Here is a 20,493-nt window from a genome sequence, read left to right on the forward strand (position 1 = left end):
TGGTGTTAAACCAGTCTAAATCTCTACATGCATGCAAACAAGTACACATATGTGCGGACACACACACACATAAACAGAGGAATTAGCTGAGGGATTAAAAGAAGCCCCTTCTTCTAAAGAACATTAGTGATTCTAACTTCATAGCATAGCAAGATAATTGGTATGGGGGGAGTGTGGTTTAGAAGAGTCTGACTCAGCTTCATGTTGTAAATCTAGTTTCACCACTGCCTCTTCGTGTGATCCTGAGCAGCGTTCTCAGCTTCCCTCAACCACAGGGCCTTTTGTTTAAAAGAAATAAAAATCAAAATAACCACTCGGACCCATGCAGAGAGTGGAGAGGAATAGCTCACAGTGAATAATGCTGGTGGAGGTACTGTGGGTGAATATCTCAGGTGAAGGGCACTACAGTATTATCATCACTGTATTGTCAATATGCTGATGGGAAAGATGATTCTACATTACAGTGACCTTCTCAGGGGATCTTCTATGTAATTATATAATTTGTTCTTGTTTATTTTGCATAGAGTTGTTCTTGGAATTGTACTGCTGTAAACATCAAGGAATGGATTATTTGAATTTGTCAATGGTAAACAATATTTAATTAGTTAGAAGCCATATAATGCAGAACAATGAAGTCCTCAGAAAATGCACGGAGAAAACAGAACTCATTTGTGCTCAAGTACAACATATATTGAAAATACTGTTTCTCCCCATGTAGATAAATTTGCATTCTGAGGTGTTGGGGAGGAGTGTCAATATTAAACATCTGGTCTGCTTTTCAGTACTCTGAACAGAATCTGCATGTGATTGAGAATTCAAGTTCGGCCAGAAAAACAACTGAGGTTGAGAGACAAAATAGGGGTCAGCTGCTTTTGTCTAATTACATATTCTACTTGGATAGGTTGGAAGGTGCCTTTCCATTCAGCAGTCTTCACGAAAGATTAAGGTTTTGTGACAACACGTCACTTCGACAGAACATGAGGAATAGCAGATAAACTAGGATTTTAGGCTACAGGGATTATCAAATATTGCAACGCTGCAGTCTGAGATTTATCAGCTGCCAAGCCCTGCTTCTTCTTTACCTTTGCTAAAATCCTTTTGAAAGGTGACAGTACTCATGAATGTTAAAAATGTAAGCAGGCAAAGTACAGAAGCCAGGATTTCTTATTAAAGGAGAAGTAGAACAAAAACTCTGGGAGGACTACAGTGGAAGCTGTGCTGTGGTGAATAAGAAGTCAGGCCACAGTCATGGGGAGAACTGGCATCCAGCCCAGTTGAAATTAAATGTTAGTTGTTGGTTTTTATTTTTAATTTTTTAAACCTGAGCCTGGATTTCCTTCTGTCACCTCATATCCCTTTACAGTCAACAGCACTGTGTCCATGCATATTTATTAGATTTAGACATATTTTGCAAGTCACCTTCACAACTTCTTTTCTTTTCCTGGACAAACTGGTTGGTTACGTAGAGACTGAATTTGCAAGTCTAATCTTTGGAGGTTATTAACCCGTTTTAGTCTGGTTGCTCAATAGGTAGATAAGTTTTTAGGCTTCTTTGCAATTTCATTTCCTCATCGAAGTCCACGCTTCCGTCCAGATTTCACAGTTTAGATTCCTTCACACATGAAATGACCTTTATATCTAGCCTCCTGGTGGAAAAACAGCAGTTCTGCTGTTAGTATTGCTTTCATTTAGCGAGCCAGAGGCGTGAAATGAGCAGGTTTATACACCTGCATACACATTCTTTGCCCTAAGCTCCCAGTGACGCTGAAGGAAACAAGGCAGACGCTATTTCTCCTCCCCACGCTAAGGTGCAGCTCCAAACTTGAACTGGAAGCACTCTGGGTATTTATTTGCTTGTGGTATTTCCAGCTCTGCTGAAGGCCTAGAAAGCCCAGCCACTGAAACACACACAATTACATATTGAGGCAGAGTTTGGGGTGCTGGGAGACAAGCTGTAGGAATAAACACAGCTATGTTTTTTCCATTACACCGCATTCACATTTACCTTCTCTGTGCAAACGTACAGGGGTAAATACATGTTGTTTGGGAGTCGCTAAGAATGTAGGATCTGCTCTTGAACTTTGTCTTGGAGAGGGTTCTCCAATGTTTAAATTAAATAAAGCTGTGGTTATACTCATTACAGGGCATGGTTTGAGCTTATTAACTGTGAGGAAAACAACCTATTAGAGAGCATACAGTCAACCTTTGTCAGCACCTGTGCTTTTGAATGACCATTGGCTTCCAACTCTGCCATGACAGCCTTTAGGCTGTGCTCCACGAGTTCAGGTTTCGGAGAAACACATCTGAGTTCCCTGCGGAAAAAAAGACTCTCCCCTTCTAGGAGAATAAACTTATCCGCCTTGCTGTCATCCAGAAGTGCCTGAACAGATCTTCTTTGTGTTCCCATGTAAACATCAGCTCTGGGTAAACATGCAGCCACAAAATATTACGTGTCAGGGTCTCAGAGGGAACGGCGGCCTTTTTTCCAGAACAGCCTGAAATTCGGAGACTGCACACAGGCTGCGAGGCCCAAGGACAAGGGCAGCTCCAGATACAGCACTGAAAGAATTGCCATTGCTACACCAAGTTAATACAGCCTCACTCTTGGCCCTTGCTTGGCCAACAGGCATTTCTGACACCAATTTTTACATTACAAGCAAACCCTGAAGAGGAGACAGTGCTCCTATGGAGACTTAGCACAGTGTTTGTTTGTGCTCATGCTCTAATTTAGCTTTCAAGGAAGTCTTTATGAGTTCAGGCACTTGGTTCCCACCCAAAGTTTCTTCTTCGGCTCCCTTGGGAGATCCAGGCCGTGCACGAAAGAGAGCAAGAGGTCTGAAAAGAATGCTTTCAGCTGGACCAGACATGACACTCCTCACGAAAACAGATTGAAAAATGCTGAGCAAGCAACTTCTGCATACATGGAACTACAGCTGAATGCAGTGCCCCTGTAAGGTAGGGGAGTCCCATCATAAAAAAAAAAAAAAAGTCATAGCTGGAATGATTTTGTAAAGCAAGATTTTCGTTACAGTTAAAGGGTTTGTACAGGTTTGGGAACAGGGCCAGCAGAAATGCCTGTATTACATTAGTATTGCTGGAGCCCTGGTGGTGTGTGGAGCTCCCACCACACTTCTAGGCCCTAAGAAAACCCTTACAGCTTTAGCCTTCCAGCAGATCCACTTGTCATGTGCCAGCAGCACAATAAAAGGACTTGTTCAAGCCCCAAGATGTAAAGCTCAGTGGAAAAGGAGCCTCGAGTTATCTGGATGCAAGAGAGAATTCAGCACCAGTGGCAGTGAACAAAGTCAGGCCCTGTTATCAGCTTGGCCTGGTGCCACCACAGAGACAATCTGCCCATTCCAATTCCTATTTCAATTGAAGCTTTTCGGACCCAAACTGGGAGTACAATGCTGGGATTATCATCACAACACGCTTGGAAAGCAGGGCTCCCTTCCCCAAATTCACTGTAGCCTTTGCAATAAAACTAATCCATGTGTATCCTCAGATTCTTCTTACTGCAGCACTGCCTGGGAGGCCACACACATCAGGATCTAATTCTCTTTTCTGCCATCTCATGTAATAGTGAGCATTGTCCTAACAGCACTTCTCAGGGTGTTGGCTTCCCTAATTCCCAGGTTACATTACTTTATGTTTTTTTTTTCTTCCAGTTTTTCAATTAAGCAGCAATCAATTCCATTTCTACAACCCTAGAAATCTGCTCAGTCGCTGATAAGAACACAGAATTAATCGCTTGCCCCCCAGCACTGGGTGGAACCCCCTCTTTATACCCACAGTGAATATTAGCATCAGGCAGGAACATATTGGCCACTTACTGAAATGGTGCGGAGAAATGATTTCAGTGAGCTTTTGCAGCGTGATAGAGGTTTCCCAAGTGGAGGAAGATAAGACAAAGAGAGCTCTCTTCCTTCCAAGGCACGGATTTTTATCCTATCACAAAAGCAAGCAGCTGAAAAGACTCCAGCCACAAAGCCCTGTGCTTTGACAACGGTCAGACTGCCTGTCCTTTTGTGTGAGACTGACTGCCAGATGGGATCCGGGATGGAAACAAGTTCTTAAACAAGTTATACCTAGTGCGATGGTTCACGGTCATTATCAGATGCTGAAGGCTGTTACATACCTCATTCTCCATAGGTACTTCTTGTTATTCCCCATGAGGGAACCAGAACATGTGTGGTAAGCAGCTGTATCCATCCATCATCTCAGATGAACATTACCTTGAAAAACCCAGATGTTCTGAATGCAAAAAAAATAAAACCAACAAAACATCCCCCACTAGACTGGCTCAATGTTGAGTGGCAGAGGTAGTATTTTATTTTTGTTTGAGCATCCCTCCTCAAGGACACTAAAGAGTTTGTAAAACATCACTGAACGAAATCAAAACAGTGCGAACAACAAAACTGCAAAACTGCCAAAAAGTAAAACACAGCAGCATTCAAATACTGAAAAACATGAGAGCTAAAGTGCTTGAGATCATTTCTTAACTATGCACAGTCTGAGTCAATCTTTCCCACCAAATCCAATGCTATTTTTCAATAGCATCTGCCTGGCTGCATAGGTTTCTTCACCAATCTATGGCAGCATAACACTACTAAGCCAGAGCCATCACACAAAAGGACTAGGAGCAATATATATCTTTCTTTCCCTCTTACTAAAAGTTAATAAATAGTACTCAAAGAAACACATTTCACAGCTCAGGCAGCGGAAGTTTGACTTCCAGGAAAGTGACTGTACGGATTTCCCATGCAGTGAAATCACTTGCATTGCCTGAAGCTGAACAAAGCTTTGGTGGGTTCTATAAAGTGCTGTCTTTTAGTATTTTATGCCTGTCTTTAGTAGTGTTTTTTTCAAACCAGCACCGGGGTTGTGAGTTTAAAAAAATGCTGAAGTAACAGACTGAATTTCAGTGGACACTGGAGCCAGACAGACATTGTACAGTGCACACAGAAATATAATAATAATTAAAAAAATCCCTAACCCAATTATGGTAAAACTCTTCGTCCTTAAAAAGAAAACCAAACACCCACCAAGCACCAAGAGTAAATCTGAAAGCAACACCTGCCTCCTGGTCCCCTGGCTCATTCCAGGAAGGATGATTACTACGTGAAACAAGCTCAGCAGCAATGGTTGTGAGCCTGAGCCTGCAGGCACTCAGTGCAAAACTCTCCCAGCATTCAGCCCCATGGAAGGGATCCCATTTTCCCCGAAGCCAAAGGGAGCTCCCTACAGACTTCAGCAGACTTTGGACTGACCCCATAGATTGACAGCAGGAGCAGGACCTTGTTTTACAGTCGCTGCTTTTCTACCCAGCCAAGAAAGCCACCCCCTGAAATTCCTGGAGGGGTTTTCAACCTTCCCCTCCATGCATGCATTTAACATCCAGTACAGTTAATAGCAGTTACACATGCATATCAATGGGAGAAAAGTCCCAGTCGAGAGGAATTACTGGTAGTAAGAAAAGAAACCCAGTAGAAATGCTGAGAATGGCTAAAGACCCAACTCCCCAGTCGGTTTCCCTGTTTAACCAGCAGGCGTCTGCCCCGCCGGGCTGTACTGCAGGAAGCTCTAGAAGTGTGTGGTTTTTGTGTGCACGGCTGCGTGGCGCACGCGGGACGGGCGAACGGGCGGCGTTGTGCGGCGTGCCGGCCCGTCGGCAAGCTGCCTCCTGCCTCGGCATCCCAGCAAGCGTCTCCGGCGCCGGCCCTTGCTGCTCTCACTTGTGAGCTGTGTTGTTATAATCGTCCTGTGCCGTGGCCGGGAGGGAATGGTCTATCCTGAACTCTTCCTCCAGCCCGCTGGGCGCCTTCGCTGAATCTCCCCGGGCTTCGGGTTGGTGGCCGCCCGTCTCGAGCCCCAGGATCTGTCTCTGCACCAGCTTGGAATAAAGCCCTCCTTCTTCCATCAGCTCCTTGTGCGAGCCCTGCTGCACCACGCGGCCCTTGTCCAGCACAATGATGTTGTGTGCCTTCTCCACAGTGCTCAGCCTGTGAGCTATGACGAGCACGGTGTGGTTCTGCAGGTCGCCGTAAATCGCCTGCTGAATCTGCATGGGAGGAAAAGCTGTTAGCACACGAGCATCGTTGGTACCACTTTGGGAGGGGAGGAGAGCAGCTTTGTGGCTCTGTGTTAAGAAATCTCTGTGCAGATTTGCTCTCCTCTGGCTACGCAGAGGACACGAGAGCAGGACTCTCTATAGCACTACCAGCACCGGCATGTCCATCCTGGCTCTCACTGCCTAGCCACAAATCCTCTCAGTCCAGCCAGCTCACGGATGCGGTATGCATCCATCCGCTGCCAGGAAAGGGCTAGGGTGGTTAAATGACAGGTCTGCTCTTGCAAGCTGGGCTCTCGTTAGAGCTGGGATGCAAATAAAGGCCACGCAGCGTTGGCACAGACTGCGGGAAGCTGATACCTGGGAAATGCAGCTGCTTAGAAAGGTGGGGCTGTTTCCTGGGAAGCTAACAAGGCAAAGCAAGAGAGCTGCTTTCCAGCCAAGAGACAGACAAAGGCGCTAAGATCTGAAGGCTGGCAGATGGTCACCGGGCACACATCAAATTGACACCCCCAGCTATCCAAAACCAGCCCCAGGCCGGCATCAGATACCACGCATGATGCTGAGGACAGTGCTCTGCTGCTGGTAGAGCCGTTTGATTGTCACATCCCAGTGAGAAAAACCACGGCACAGCTCACAGAGCTCAGAGCCCTTCCTGCAAGTATGGCTGGTTCGGTGCCTCAGCTGGGATTTCAGCTCGGGTAGTCCTACCCTGCCTACTGCAGAACCATTTTTAGAGTCTTTCTGTGCGTCTTGGCCCAAAAGGCTGCATGGTGTTGCTGTATGCCAGCTAACACTTCGCACACTTCAGCAGCTGGCAGGGATCCTGACCTGAGAGGGCTTGGCAGGCCCCGACACCCGGTCACCCACTCACCGCGTGTTCGCTCTCTGCGTCCAGCGCGCTCGTGGCTTCGTCCAGGATGAGGATGGGGGGGGTTCGGATCAAGGCCCTGGCAATAGCCACTCTCTGCTTCTGGCCACCCGACAGCTGAGCTCCTTTTTCGCCTGCCTCTGTTGGATCAAGAGAGAAAAAGGGGGCAAAATAAAAATCAAGAGCTGCCACCAAGTTCAGCGCCCAGCCAACAGCACCAGGATGGTGGCACGCTTTGAAGCAAAGACCAGATAAATGCTACGGCTCCAGCTCACTTGGCAGATTAATTTAAATGTATTAAACACCTGCAAGGCTACAGTCCTTCCCTCCAGCAGCAAGTTCTCCGAGTCCCAGGGTGTGAGGGACTGATGCTCATGGAAACAACCAAAGGAGGAAGTCTCCGAGCCTGGGAGATCATCCAGGTCCCAGCTTCCCTCTCTGCCTTCTCATGGTTCCCGAGGTACAACTCAGGGTCAGTGCAAAGGGAGGGATGTCAGTACCTGTGTGGTAGCCATCCTGTAGCTCCGTGATGAAGGCATGGGCGTTAGCCTTCTGGGCAGCCTGAACAACCGACTCGAAGGAGGCCGAAGCTAAGCCGTAGGAAATATTATCAGCAATGGAGCGAGCAAACAGCACCGGCTCTTGGCTCACCAAGGAGATCTGCAGAAGGAAAGGGAAGAGCAGGCAGTAAGGAGCTGGAGACACGACATCCGACATCTCAGATCAGCAGCATTTGTTCCTGCCAGGTAAGGACTTGAGTGGGCAGAGCCACACCATTAAACTGAGAGAGAGAAATTCTTCAACGTGAGCTTCCAGCGACGCTGGTACGGACAGGGTGCTGGGAGGCTGCTGCATAGGAAAGAAAACGCAGGCAGTGCTGGTATGTTGGCACCTCAGATGAGCACCCATCTGTCCCTGCTGTGGTTTTGCTCCAGGCCCATCAATCCCAGCAGTGTCTGTTCTTCCCAGTATGGAAACCAGTTGCTGGGACAAGGCAGACTGGACAGACCTCCCAAAATCTTGCTGATTTCCCGTTCAAGGCTAGTTGTCACAAATGGGCCCTGTGAATAATCCCCCCTGCGTCTTTTAATCCAAAATTAGGAAGTTCTGGACATAGCTGATGCAATTCCTTAATTGCTTAGCAACGGTCTCCCTGCCCCACTGTACAGCCATCGCTGCTCACTCTCAAATTCAGCCTTTGTTAAACAGCCTATATTGAAATAAATTGAACCCTCCAAATTATTGCTCAGAACGGGACGTGAAGAGAGCCAGCAGGATACGGTTATATTTTAATTGACTTCTCCCCATGCTCCTAACACCACACCAGGCCTGCTAAGCTGAAAGACTCGCTTGTCTTTTAGTTTTCACTCAGTACAGGCAGGGAATGTAAATTAGTCACACTGACTTTGGCTTTCCAGCCTGCTTCTGATCAATTGTTTTCAGGTTTTCCTGCTGACTCGCGAGGCCATTCACTCTGGGGGCAAACAAAGCGGGCAGTTACTTGCAGAGGAGATGGAGACTGATCTGTGCTGACACGCAGACAAGAGCCAAGGGGCCCAAACCCCTCTCTCCTGGGGAAAGCACCCAGCCCCTCCACTGCTCCCGCTGCTGCTGGCATCCTGAGCAGTTCAAATCCCAAAATCTCATCTGAGAATTACTTTAAGATCTTAAGGTGGAACATGCTGGAGGACTATAAAACACTTTTTCCAAACTCAGCTTAGACAGTAATTAATCAAACAATGAAAACTGTATCTCTAATGGGTTGTCCAAAAAATACAAAAACACAACATGTTCCTTGTCCTGGTTTTGGAAGACTTCCCCCTCCCCACGAACCGATCACTGCCCCTTTCCCTTCTGCCCCCACAATCTAAATTTGTTTCCTGGACCACCTCCAGCTTTCCGGACATTTCGGAGGCTGCCAGCTCAAATCCACAGCCACATGCACCACTGCCATCCATCCCCTCCGACCACGGCAGGCGCTAGCTAGAAGACACGTAGCAGTCGCTCGTACCACTGAGTGCAGGTACTTGTGATCGTACATGTTAATGGGACGCCCGTCGAGCAGCACCTGCCCGTCTTGCAGAGGGTAGAAGTTCTCCAGGATGTTGACGCAGGAGCTCTTCCCGCTGCCCGAGGGGCCCACCAGCGCCGTCACTTTGCCGGGGTGCAGGGTGAAGGACACGTTCTGCAACACGGATGGGAGAGTGTGGTCAGGTGCTGGCCTTCACCCAGGTCCTGGGGCAGTGCTTTGGGCACTGAGCAGGGGATTTAGCCAAATTGTGGTCCCCACCGTGATGGTGAGCTGCTTCAGACATCTCGCCTGCAAAAGACTAGCTGTTTGCTTCTCCTCCCAGCTCCCTTCCTCTGAGGAAGCAAGAAGCCTGCAAACTCACTTTGAATTTGCCTGCTTGCGTGGCAGGACCTCCCAAAACTGCACGGCTTTGCTGTCTCTCCCTGCCCTGTGACCCCAGCCCCTCTCTCACATGGAAGCAGCCTGAGACGTCTTGGCACAAAGCCCTGTACCACGCTGACGTGTTCAACGTCTGAGCTGGGAACAAGGGTTTTATTAATAAAACTCCTTCCCTGTATGGAAAGGCAGCTCTGGACACCCACTGTTCATTATGATCTGTTTGCCAGCATCCCACTGAGCCTGCCTTTACGCATCTCCAGAAGGGCAGCTGACCTTCCCTGTGGGCTGGGGATCAATTATTGTCGTGACAGAGGAATATCGTGATAGGAATATCCTCCCGATGGGGAGCTCTCCGCGCTGTTGGGGCTCACCTGGAGGACCTGCGTGGCAGAGCGGGTGCGGTAGGAGAACGTCACGTTTCTGAACTCCACCTTCCCATCCACGTGGTCCGGGGCCAGAGACCCGTCGTTCACCATCGTTGGCTGGCGGTCGATGAACTCGAACACCTTCTCAGCAGCTCCCACCCCCTGCATCAGGCCGCTGTAGACGGAGCCCACGGACTGGAAGGGAAGAGGCAACGATGAAACCCTCTCACATGATGGAAACGGTAATCACAGCCACTCATAAGGAGAGTGGTCAAAGTGTTTCCAAACCCATCACCTGACGTTAACTAGAAGCAGACAGAGAAAGAAAGCTCTTACCCTCACCCAAGGTTTATTCCTCTCTGGAATAATGCCCCATCACACTGGCCCTTCCCTGTTAAATCCAGAATTGCTGAACAGCCTGTACTGCAACTGCCCCTCCCATCGGAGGAAGAAAAAAAAAAAAAAAACCCAAACCATACGAAATGCACACCAAAACCACAGCCTGGAAACACCACCAGAGCCTGCAGTTATCAGCACAGATGGTGAGAGCTGGGCGAGCTGTCTCCGGCTCTGTTCTGTCACTGAAGCACCGCTGAAACCAAACTTGGCTGCGAGGAAACCTGGACTTGCTAATTTCTGCCTCAATTAGCCAAACTGACACCTTGGCGAGGGGGAGGCAGCCCCGGGTGGGCTCCACCATCCCGCCCACAATCCCAGCTCGCTAACGCGCTGCCAACGCAGCAGCTTGCAGCCTGTTCCAGGGAAGTTAAAAAAAAATAAAGTAATGTAATTAAGCTCTTAATGAACCCTGAAATTTAACAGGCAGACGCACAATCTCGGCATCCTTCATACCAGGAAACGTGCTTGGGAGACAGCCAGGATTCTCCTGTTCAGTGGGGCCAGCCCAAACCTTTTGGTGCTGATTGCCTTATTGGTGCTGAGCTGCTCTGGGTGCTTTCAGGTGTCCAGGCGTTAGCAGTGGCTGTGTTTGTGGGGCCACAGTGGGATGGGAGTGGGGAGCAGAGGGCACACAGGTGGGCGAAGCCGCCCGTGTGGTAGGGTAGGCAACACCGGGTCTAGTCCTGCAACTGCAGAGATTGGGAACATCTGGAAGTTGAACATCACCTTGATACGGGGTGTCCCAGAGGGATCAGGCTCACCTCCATGCAGTCTCCCAAGACGAACTCATAAATGATGAAGGATATCAGGTTTCCGCTTGTCATTTGCCCAGAGATCACGAGGTGCCCGCCGTAGTAAAGGATGCTGACCTGGACCACCAGGAGGGTCAGCTGAAAGCAAGCAAACAACCCCAAATCAGCAAGGACGACTGACGTTTTGGTGTCGCTGTAGTTACCCATACAACAGCCCACAGCTCAGGAGCTGACATTTATTCTTTGAGCCCCAAACCAAGCATCCTTGACAGCGCATGGCTGACAGCAGTGAGGATGGATATGAGAAGGGAAAAACAACTCAGGTACTTGGGCTGGGATCTTTCAACAAAACAGGAGTCCAGGGGGGCAACAGCCAAGGAAGGAGAATTTATCTGAAATCACAGTGCCTCATCGATGTCTCTTGGGCTAACATCCTCAAGGATAATGATCCATGCTCGAATTACCCAACACATGCAGTCACCTCGCCACTAAAATAAACTCTGTTATATGACTGTGACACATTTTAATTTAGAGCACCAAACCCAGCCAAGAGCTAATGCACAAAATCCCTGCAGCACAACCTCAGCTCTCGCTTGAGATCAGTGTGTGGGGGTGCCACCTACTCCGCGGAGACAGCTCAGCCCTGACGTGACAGATAACAGCCCCGTGCCTTTAGTCAGCCTGCTTCTTTCCACGCAATGCCCAGCGCTCTGCGCAACGTTTGCCACGCAGGCTGCTGCTGGGGAAAAAGTTCCTTTGCTCTCCACCAAGATCTGACCTTAAGATCCTCAGTTTCCTCTGAGAAAGGCTCCGCGAGGGCTGTGCTAAATCTGTCAGCTTCTTTTTACGTGAGCCCCACAGGAGCAGTTTTGATGGTTTTGGACTCCTTTGATTCAGCGGGATCTGTTCTGACCCAGTTCTTGCCGCTGGCTTCACCTGGTTGTGCAGGAACAATGCTAGAAATGCTCCGATTTTGCTTCCAGCTTTGGGAACCCATAAGCCTCCCACAGCTGCACGAGGGCGTCATACCTCAAAAAACCTTTCAACAGCATCCCTGAAGTCGTGTGGGTAAGGGCAGCCCAACACGAGGGCTTTGCACTACCTTAGCTGCTGGTGCAGAAGCCCTGGACCATCTGGTCCCAAGCAGTGAAAAAAACACTTTGCAAATAAAAATAAAACACAACAAAACAAAAATCAGCAGCCTCCCCTCGCCACTGCCCCCACACAGAAGATCTCTGTTTCTGAGCAGAGGCTCAACCAACGCAGCGGCTGCTTCCTGGCTGGAGCAGCCGGAGATGAGCTGGCACAGGCATGCAATGCAGCAGCCCGAAAACACGGGGTTTTCCACGACCTTGAACAGTTATCAGTGATATTTTTATTTACAGGAGAAAGCAGACTGCTCAGCGGCGTGATGCAATGCTGCCCTAAGGGGGAACGGAACCGTATTTTCGATGAGTCCAAAAAAATAATAAAAAAATATCAAGAGATGGTGTTTTACTGGCAGCAGACACCAAGGCTGGGCTCATCCCACTGAGCTCTGGGAGAGCATGGAGTAGCACGGACATCACACCACGCGTGGTTTGTCACCTGAAGTGATGTCCCCTGCCCGTCCCTAGTGCTGGTCACCTACCCCACTGGACCACACGTAGTAGGTGTAAGCCAGGGCCTCGCGCTTGTTCAGTTTGTACACCTGCTGCAGCTTCTGCCAGTACACGTTGGCCTCCGCCTCCTCGTTTGCAAAGCTGCGGACGGTCTTCATGGCTGAGATGGTCTCCTCGGCGGTGTTGTTGGCCTTGGCCAGGGCATTCTGCACGTCCTTGGAGAGTTTCTGCAGGGAGCAGAAGCAGAGGGAGCTCAACACACATCCAGCTGCCCTTTCTCAGGCTCAGGAGAGGGAACGGGGGCATTTTCCAAGGCTATGGACTGAGCCAAGGCTGAGCACTGGGATGCATCCCCCACCTCAGGACAGTGGGGGCACATGGTGTAAGACTCGTGTGGGCCACAGGCTGTGGCATTAACCATGGGGGACAGACCTTTGGCATAGAAATAGAGCTTGGGGCTAGGTTTAACCCCACCCAAGTCACTCCAAAGGGAGATGAGAGGAGAGGACATTCAGCAGGTGAACGAGCAGGCACATATGGGACATCTTGTGGGCAAGCCACCTCTCCTATCAGCTCCTGAGCATGAAGGTAACAGCCAGGCCTATGCTAATCTGCCCACGTAGGTGTAACACTGTCCTTCTGCCCCCACTGCAGCCAGCAAAACACCCCAAATATCAATCCCTGCAGCTCCAAGGCCACCCACAGTCCCCACAACAGCTTCCCAAGGGGGTCAGCCCAGCTTCATGGCACACGACAGCCACACCAGCCCCTCCTGCCTACCTTGTAGTACTTGCCGTAGACGTCGGACACCAGCATGATGATGGGGAAGCCCATGAAGGTGACGAGCGAGAGCTTCCACGAGAGGCTGAACATGAAGAAGATCACCCCCGTGGCCTTCACCACGTTGCGCAGGAAGATGTTGATGTTCTGGGACACCAGGTCGCTCACGATGGTTGTGTCCGACGTCAGGCGGGAGATGACGTCCCCTGCAGGACCGAGGGGTTGGGGAAGGGAGAGAGGGGACATTTCACCACAGCAGGTCAATGCCTGGCCGTGTCCCATGTCCCGTGATGGGACCACACACAGCAGTCCTGGCAGATGGAGCTCCTCATCCAGCCTAGGCCCTGACTGGGGGTTTGCTGAACAGCGTGGATGGGGATCCACAACAGTGGATGTGAAGCAAAGCAGAGGAGCTCAGGCTGCTGGATGCACACGGGACATGAAATGCATCCAAAAGCACAAACTACATCCTCGTGTCACTCAGGACATCTGCAGAACCAAGGGGACTGCCTCCACGCTATACCCTGGGGGGCACCCTGTGGGCACACAGGCTGCCATGTGGGTGTTCACTGGGCTGAACACCCCCCTGGAGCTGTCACCCCAGCCCCCAGCTCATTTCTGAATGATGCCAGGAGCCCTCCACGAGCCTGCCAGGGGTTGCTGGCACCTTTCCCTGCTGTCCTCGCAGGACCAGATGCACTCCTGGCACAGCACGCCCCGCAGAGCACGAGGCAGCTTTGGGTTTAGCTGTGTGTCCTGCAGCCTGGAGGAGGCCCAAGTGACCTGGAGGATGTGAGTGTGACAACTAAGGACAAAGCTCCTGCAGTGGAGATGAACATTAAGAGCCAGCAAACACCACCCTGAATTTCTAAGTACTTGGCCTGTCTTCGAGTGCAGCCAGGGCTGAATCCCCATACTGAGCAACTGCTAGTCCGGGGTTACTGGATCCCACTTCCAATAACATCTCCAGTGTCCTCAGCTACCAGGGCAGCTTGCAACGATTGCTAAATACAGCGGTAACCTCAAAACTAAAAATATCGCCGGGAAGAAATTAAGTGTGGGAAAAGTTGCAGCCGACTGGGACCACGCCAGAATGACACAGCCGGGGACGGGACTGAGTGGCAAGCTGGGAAAGCCACAAGCAAGCACTGCAAGCTTTACACGCCCAAGGTTTCCAGTGCCTGGAGCAGAGATGGAGGGCAGCTGATCAGTGGGAACTGAAGGGAGGTGCAGGAAGGGGAAAGGAGGTGTTTTGGAGATGAGATGGACAGAGATGAATGTGTCAGCCCCAGGGCTGCTGGATGTCAGGCTGGTTGGTGGCAGAGTGACATCCTCAAGGTGCTGGGCAATCCTGACCCCATGGCAGGGAGGTACCCAAAAGGTTGAAAAAATAAATAAAATAAAATAAAATAAAATAAAATAAAATAAAATAAAATAAAATAAAATAAAATAATAGCTTTCTATCCCCATTTCTAAACACGAGCATTTGGGTGCCACCTCCAGGAGGGCAAACCAAAGGGAAAAATACCGTACGCTGGGACGGGATGGAGGGACTAGAGCAAACCCAGGGGAAAGGGGAACCCACCTGTGCGGTTCTCATCAAAGAAACTCATCTCTTGGGACACCAGCGACCTGAAGAGGCAGTTGCGGAGGCGGATGTTCAGCCTTGCAAATATGAGCGTAAAAACGCCGCCCCGGATACCTGCGGCAAATGAGCTAATTGCAGATAAGAAACGTTATAGACCAGTGGACACGAAACCCACTCCTCAGCAACACAAACACACCAACGCCCACGCCGAGGGCTTGGGCAATGCTGTGCCGGTACCGTTTCCACCCCGGGAAGTGATTGATGGTGTTACCAACCCCACAAGGGGGCACTGGTCCTAACCCCAGCAATGACACCCGTCAGGACGGGACATGGGGCTGCCAGGACAACCTTCCCTGGGGGGCCCATCCCCTGTGCCTGTTCCTGCTCCCCACCACCACCATGGCCTCGCAGCGCCGCGAGGCACCGAGAAGCCAAAACACATCCCTGGGCGCCAGCCCCCGCGATTACCTTCCTATGGCGAGCAGCGACATGACCAGCACGGCCGTGGAGAAGCGGTCCATGCTCTTCTGCACCACGATGCCGTCGATGGCCAGCCCCGTGTAGTAGGGCAGGAAGGTCTCTCCTGTACGGGAACATAGGACAAGAGGTTACAGACCCACCACAGGACCTGCATTCCCAGCCACGAAGGCCCTTGGCCAACCCCATCCCCACCACGGAGATATTCATACCTCACATGAGATGTACCAGGAGGCACAGCCCTCAGCATCACACAGAAACATCCCATTTCCCATTGCATTTTATCCTCCACTGTACATTTTGCCCTTTTAATTATTCCCCCAGCCCATTTAGGAGGTGCCACCCATCTCAGGAGCCCCCCATGTGGCTCCTGACGAGGGGCAGAGCACCCCACGGCCCCCTCCAGCCCCTTTGCTCACCCAGCGCGGCCACCAGGAGGAAGAAGGAGGCGATGCCCAGGAAAAAGGCGTCTGGCTTGGTGTACGACAGCAGCTTGTGGATGGTGGGACCTGCCGCCTCCTCCCTCTTGTCCCGGGGGGCATCGCAGCTCTCCTCCGCCTCGGTGCGGGACTCGGAGCCATGCCCCAGCGCCTCACGGGAGGACGTCACGCAGGCCAGCAGCTGCCACAGCCCGAAGGTGGCCGCCAAAGCCACGTAGGTCCAGGCAAAGAGCCCCCAGAACCAGGGGTCCTTGATGGTCCTGCGCACCTCGGAGTAGAGCAGCAGCTTCACCATCATGTAGATGCCCATGAGGAGGCAGACGACGGCGATGAAGGTCCGCGAGGCCCTGAGGCGCCGGGGGCCGTAGGCTGTGTTGGTGGCCACCCCGATGGAAGCCCCCAGCAGCACGCAGCTGCGGTAGAGGCAGCCCCCCCAGACGTCCAGCAGCGAGTTGAAGATGTTGAAGTGCCGCAGGTCCTGCAGGATGTCCCGGCCGCCCCGGCCGTGGGCGTAGAGCAGCGTGGTGACCGCCACATCGACCCCGCTCAGCACCAGCGTGCTGGCCACCGCCTTCCAGGCACGCATCCTCCCGGCCGGGTTGGGAGCCACCGAGGCGGTGGGGGGGGACGGTTCTAGTGCAGGGAGGACATGGCCACGGTGTCCTCTGTGTGGGGTGAGAAGAAGGGGATGGGGTTGGCATTCGCCACCGGGAGGTGGTGGGGAAAGGGGAGCAGGGTGCGAGTGCCTGTAGGGGAAGCCATGCTAGCCGCCCAGCATCCTGATCCCAAACACCGCTATCTGTTCCTTCGTCCCCTCCTCTTCCCCTCTGTATCTCTCTGAAATATTTCATGGAATTGGAAGCCCAAATGAAGACAAATTCCCCCTCCCACATCTCTCCATCCATCCTAAATCCTGAGCCTGAAACCTCCCCTTGCATCTCAGTGGGAAACTTCATCCTCGCTTGGCTGTGATGGCCCCGGGCCCACCCCAAGGTCCCAGCTGGGCGATGCCGGGACATGGGCACAGGGCCACGGGGCCAGGACATCTGTGCAGCCCTCGTGCCCTGCACTATGGAGCCGTGTGGTTATTGAACACAGATATTTGGGATCTGAACCCAGATATTTGGGATCCCTCCCTGCTTTCCCTGGGAGGGAGCTGAAATCAAGCACTTGATCAAAACCCTGTGAAACCGTATCAAAGCAGAAGGGAGAGCAGCTCTGCTTCGTAACAGCTTATCCTCTTAGAAAACCAACAAAAAATGCATTATCTCCAAAAAATGCATTATCAGTGATGTCTTGAGGCCCCTTCCAACCCCTACAATCCTGTGATTACAGCTCCAGGAGCCACAGCACCCTCCCAAATAACCATCTGGAGCAACCCTCCGAAGGTGCTGCATAAAATTCGGAGGCTGCATAAAATTCATTAAAAAATCACGAGGGAAAACTACAAAGCAGCTGGAAACCCACGACCGCATCCCACGGGAGAGGGAGGCTCCGAGGCGGGACACCGCCCTTGCTACCACGCGGAGCTCCGACCCCACGCAGGGATGCTTGGGACCGGCTCCGAAGTGACATAAAAAGCAGTAAAAAAATAAAAATAAAAAAGCGGGACTTCCTGAGCCATGCCCAGAGGTTCTGCGCTTCGGGACGAGGCAGCGTGACCGATCCACGCGGGAGCAGCCCCGTGGAGCAAGGAAGGGCCCTACAAAGGCCCCCCGCGATCCATGGGCACCGGGGCGTTGCGGGGTCCACGGAGAGCCCAAAAGGGCTCTCCGTGGACCCCGCAACGCCCCGGTGCCCCTGTATGGGGTCTTGCCCCACCCCAGCATCCTCCCACCCACCTACCCGCACAACCCACGCAGCAGCTTTTCCCCGCGCCGCACCCCCTTTTCCCACCAACCACCACCTCCGCCCACCCCTCCGTGCTCCGGCCATTCCGTAAAAACCTCAAAACCGGCGCGGAGCCCCAAAAACCCTCCCAAATCCCAACCCACGCAGCGCGCCCCAGCCCCGTTCCCTACCTGCGGCGGCTCCGGCGCCGGCGCGCCCGCTGCGGGAGAAGGTCGCGGGTGGGCGGGGCTTATCCCAAAAGGCCACGCCCACCTCCCCCTTAGCCACGCCCCCTCGCTGCGGCGCTTTCCCGCCGGCGCCACCGTGTGCCGGGAACGGGGGGTGACCAAAGAAGGGGGGGGGGGCACCGGTGTCGCCCTCCGGTGTCACCCCCCCGATGTCCCCCAGCCCTGCACCGCCTTGGTCAGGGCGGCCTCAGGGTCCCTCCCCGCACCCTGCAACATTTCACAGAATTTATTTTATTTGGGTAGGAAAGAAGAGGGAAAAGATGAAAGGGCCCTACACCGGGCTTGGTGGGGTTTTATATGGACCCCAAATACAAGGAAACGTCAAACCCGGCTTGATGGGGTCTTAAATTAACCCCTAATAATTAACCCCTACTACAAGGAGTGCTGCGAGGGGTCTGTTTTCAAGAAATTCGGCTTATAAATGTTTTTAAGCCCAGACAAGCTCATGCCAGCACTCAGCCTCTTCCCTGCTCAGCACCCAGGTGGGTGACAAGTGACACCAGGGTGGCCTGGGTCAGGGGTCCTAGCACGGGACTTTAACAGGGTCTGCAACCCCGGCAGTGCGGGATCTGAGAGATTCCTGGAGTTCACCCCCTGTCTGGGGAGAACAGACGGAAGAAGGCAGTTTTCTCCGCCTGGATAACCAACAAATGAGAATCTCGCGTTTCGTTGTTGATTTTAATTCTGCTACTGAGTGCTCACAACTAAACAGCTCGCTTCAAGCCATCCCCACGGCCACAGGGATGCAGCCAGACCTGGTGTGGCTCTTCCCAGGTTGGGCTGCCAGCGGGGAGGGCAGATTTAAGCTGGAGGAAGCAGACTGCGACCTGGCGAATGCTGCCTCCTTTCTGGTCCTTCCCCTCTCTGCCCCCAGATCGCTCCCCAGGCCTCAGTGCACTGATTCCCGTGTTCCAGGAGGAGCCTCTCGGCACCACCGAGCCCCCTGCTGCCCCCAGATGAGGATGGTGCCACTTCTCTGTGCCGTAGGGATGGTCCAAACCTGGACCAGGAAGGGACGGAGCAGAGCCCCTTGTCTGAACCTTCCCTTTCCTCGCTCCCCAAGACAGAGCGGGTGCGTCCACGCGCTGGGCTCCCACACAGCTGGGACACGACCCTCGGGAACAGTTCGCTCTGCTGGCCCCAGCCCCGCAGGACCCCCAGAAATGCCCCAGCAGTTAACTGGTTTTCTTCCCCCCGGCCATGCTCTGCTCAGGTGGCAGGACTGTCTCGATTTGGAAGGACACAAACTGGCCCTTCTTCAGCTTCTTGAGGGGAGAGGCGCCGTTGCTCCCAAACACGTTGTCTTCCACTTTGAAGGCGAGAGAGGGCAGGCCCCGGCTTTTCCTCTTCATGCTCTTGCGCTCCCGCTTGTAGGCTGTGGTCATGTTGGCGATCACCTGGAAAGCAGAGGAGAGGCTGCTTAAAAATCAGCTCAGCCCTGCTGCAGCTCTGCGGGCAAAAGCTGTACCGACAGCGTCAGCACTGCTGGCGGCACCTCGAGGCACGGGAGGGACCAAATGAGGTCTTTTCACCTCATCAGCCACAAACTTGCAGAACTCATGGTAAGAAATGACGGTTTGTGGCTGTGCTCAGAGTTCTCCATCAGTAGAGGGCAGAATGGGATTTAGGCTGGAGCTTCAGGAAGCTCCGAGCACCTCCTGTCAACCACAGCTCCTGCTCCTGCCCCGTTTGCAGGTGGTACCAGCGACCCGGACACCAGATGGGGCAGGACACCTCAGTGTGACCTCGTCTACCTTTTTTTTTTGGCACACAGGTCTCCAAGCACTTCCCAAAGGACACTGAGGCGATTTTTTGAGGCAGGAAACTAAGACATGGAGACAAAACACTTTACCCAAGGTCACCCCACAAATTAGAGCCAGTCAGGAACTGAACGCTGGCCTCGCTCCTTGAATCCAGCCCACGGGGCCGCCGGCCTTCATGGGGGAGAGCCCACAGGCAAGGGACTCCTGTGGGGTGGCATTTCTGGACAGACAGGGGGCTTGGCAGCAGGACTTACAATTTCTTTCACAGCATTCTGCTGCTCCTGCACGGCGGCTGTGAACGGGGGGAGGCTGTCTGCCTTGCTGGAGCTAACGCCCTGCTCCTTGGAGTCCTTGACGAAATCCACCTGCAAGGCACAGACACGTGGGCGTCACCCCGTCACCACACCAGCACCAAACCTCCTGCACGACTCCGCTCCGCTGAGTAGTTACCTCGGAGGACAGGCAGACGTATCTGTTGAACATGAGGAAGAAGGGGGTGTACTTGGTGGCGGCGTTGACCGAGGTGCGGAAATCGAAGAGCACGGGGTCGAGGTGGGCGTCCCACTCGCCGGGCTTCTCGCTCACCACGCTGCAGATGGAGGATCTCAGCACCTCGGCGCTGCGCTCATCCAGGCTCGCGCAATCGGCGGGGTCTGCGGGGGTGAGGATCTGTGAGATGTTCCAGCGCTCGCACAGGTGCCGGCTGACCTGCAAAGGGCACCGCAGCAGTGAACGGCCTCCCCGTGCCACGTGGCTGCAGGGGGAGGCACTCACAGCACTGCCTGTAGCAAAAAAAAAAAAATGGAGCAGAAACACTCCCCGAAGCCTGAGGTACTACAGGAGAGGGAGAAAGGTGTTAGCGGGCATGGCAAGCTTGCTGGAGAAGTCATGGCCTGACC

The 20,493-nt window shown here is 52.6% G+C and overlaps 1 protein-coding gene across 1 annotated transcript; it reads right to left on the reverse strand.

Moving 5' to 3' along the window:
- Nucleotides 1–4,309: 4,309 nt before the first annotated feature.
- Nucleotides 4,310–17,901, reverse strand: ABCB9 (ATP binding cassette subfamily B member 9). The gene is made up of 12 exons (XM_068653863.1): nucleotides 17,775–17,901; nucleotides 15,733–16,418; nucleotides 15,305–15,419; nucleotides 14,834–14,964; nucleotides 13,249–13,454; nucleotides 12,498–12,695; nucleotides 10,877–11,005; nucleotides 9,723–9,911; nucleotides 8,953–9,126; nucleotides 7,442–7,601; nucleotides 6,945–7,081; nucleotides 4,310–6,061 (listed from the first exon to the last, which is right to left on the reverse strand). Exons 2-12 carry the CDS (start codon nucleotides 16,337–16,339, stop codon nucleotides 5,732–5,734), a joined length of 2,376 nt encoding a protein of 791 aa, XP_068509964.1. The 5' UTR covers nucleotides 16,340–16,418; nucleotides 17,775–17,901; the 3' UTR covers nucleotides 4,310–5,731.
- Nucleotides 17,902–20,493: the final 2,592 nt, after the last annotated feature.

The sequence above is a fragment of the Anas acuta genome, chromosome 17 (assembly GCF_963932015.1).
Source record: "Anas acuta chromosome 17, bAnaAcu1.1, whole genome shotgun sequence".
NCBI lineage: Eukaryota > Metazoa > Chordata > Aves > Anseriformes > Anatidae > Anas > Anas acuta.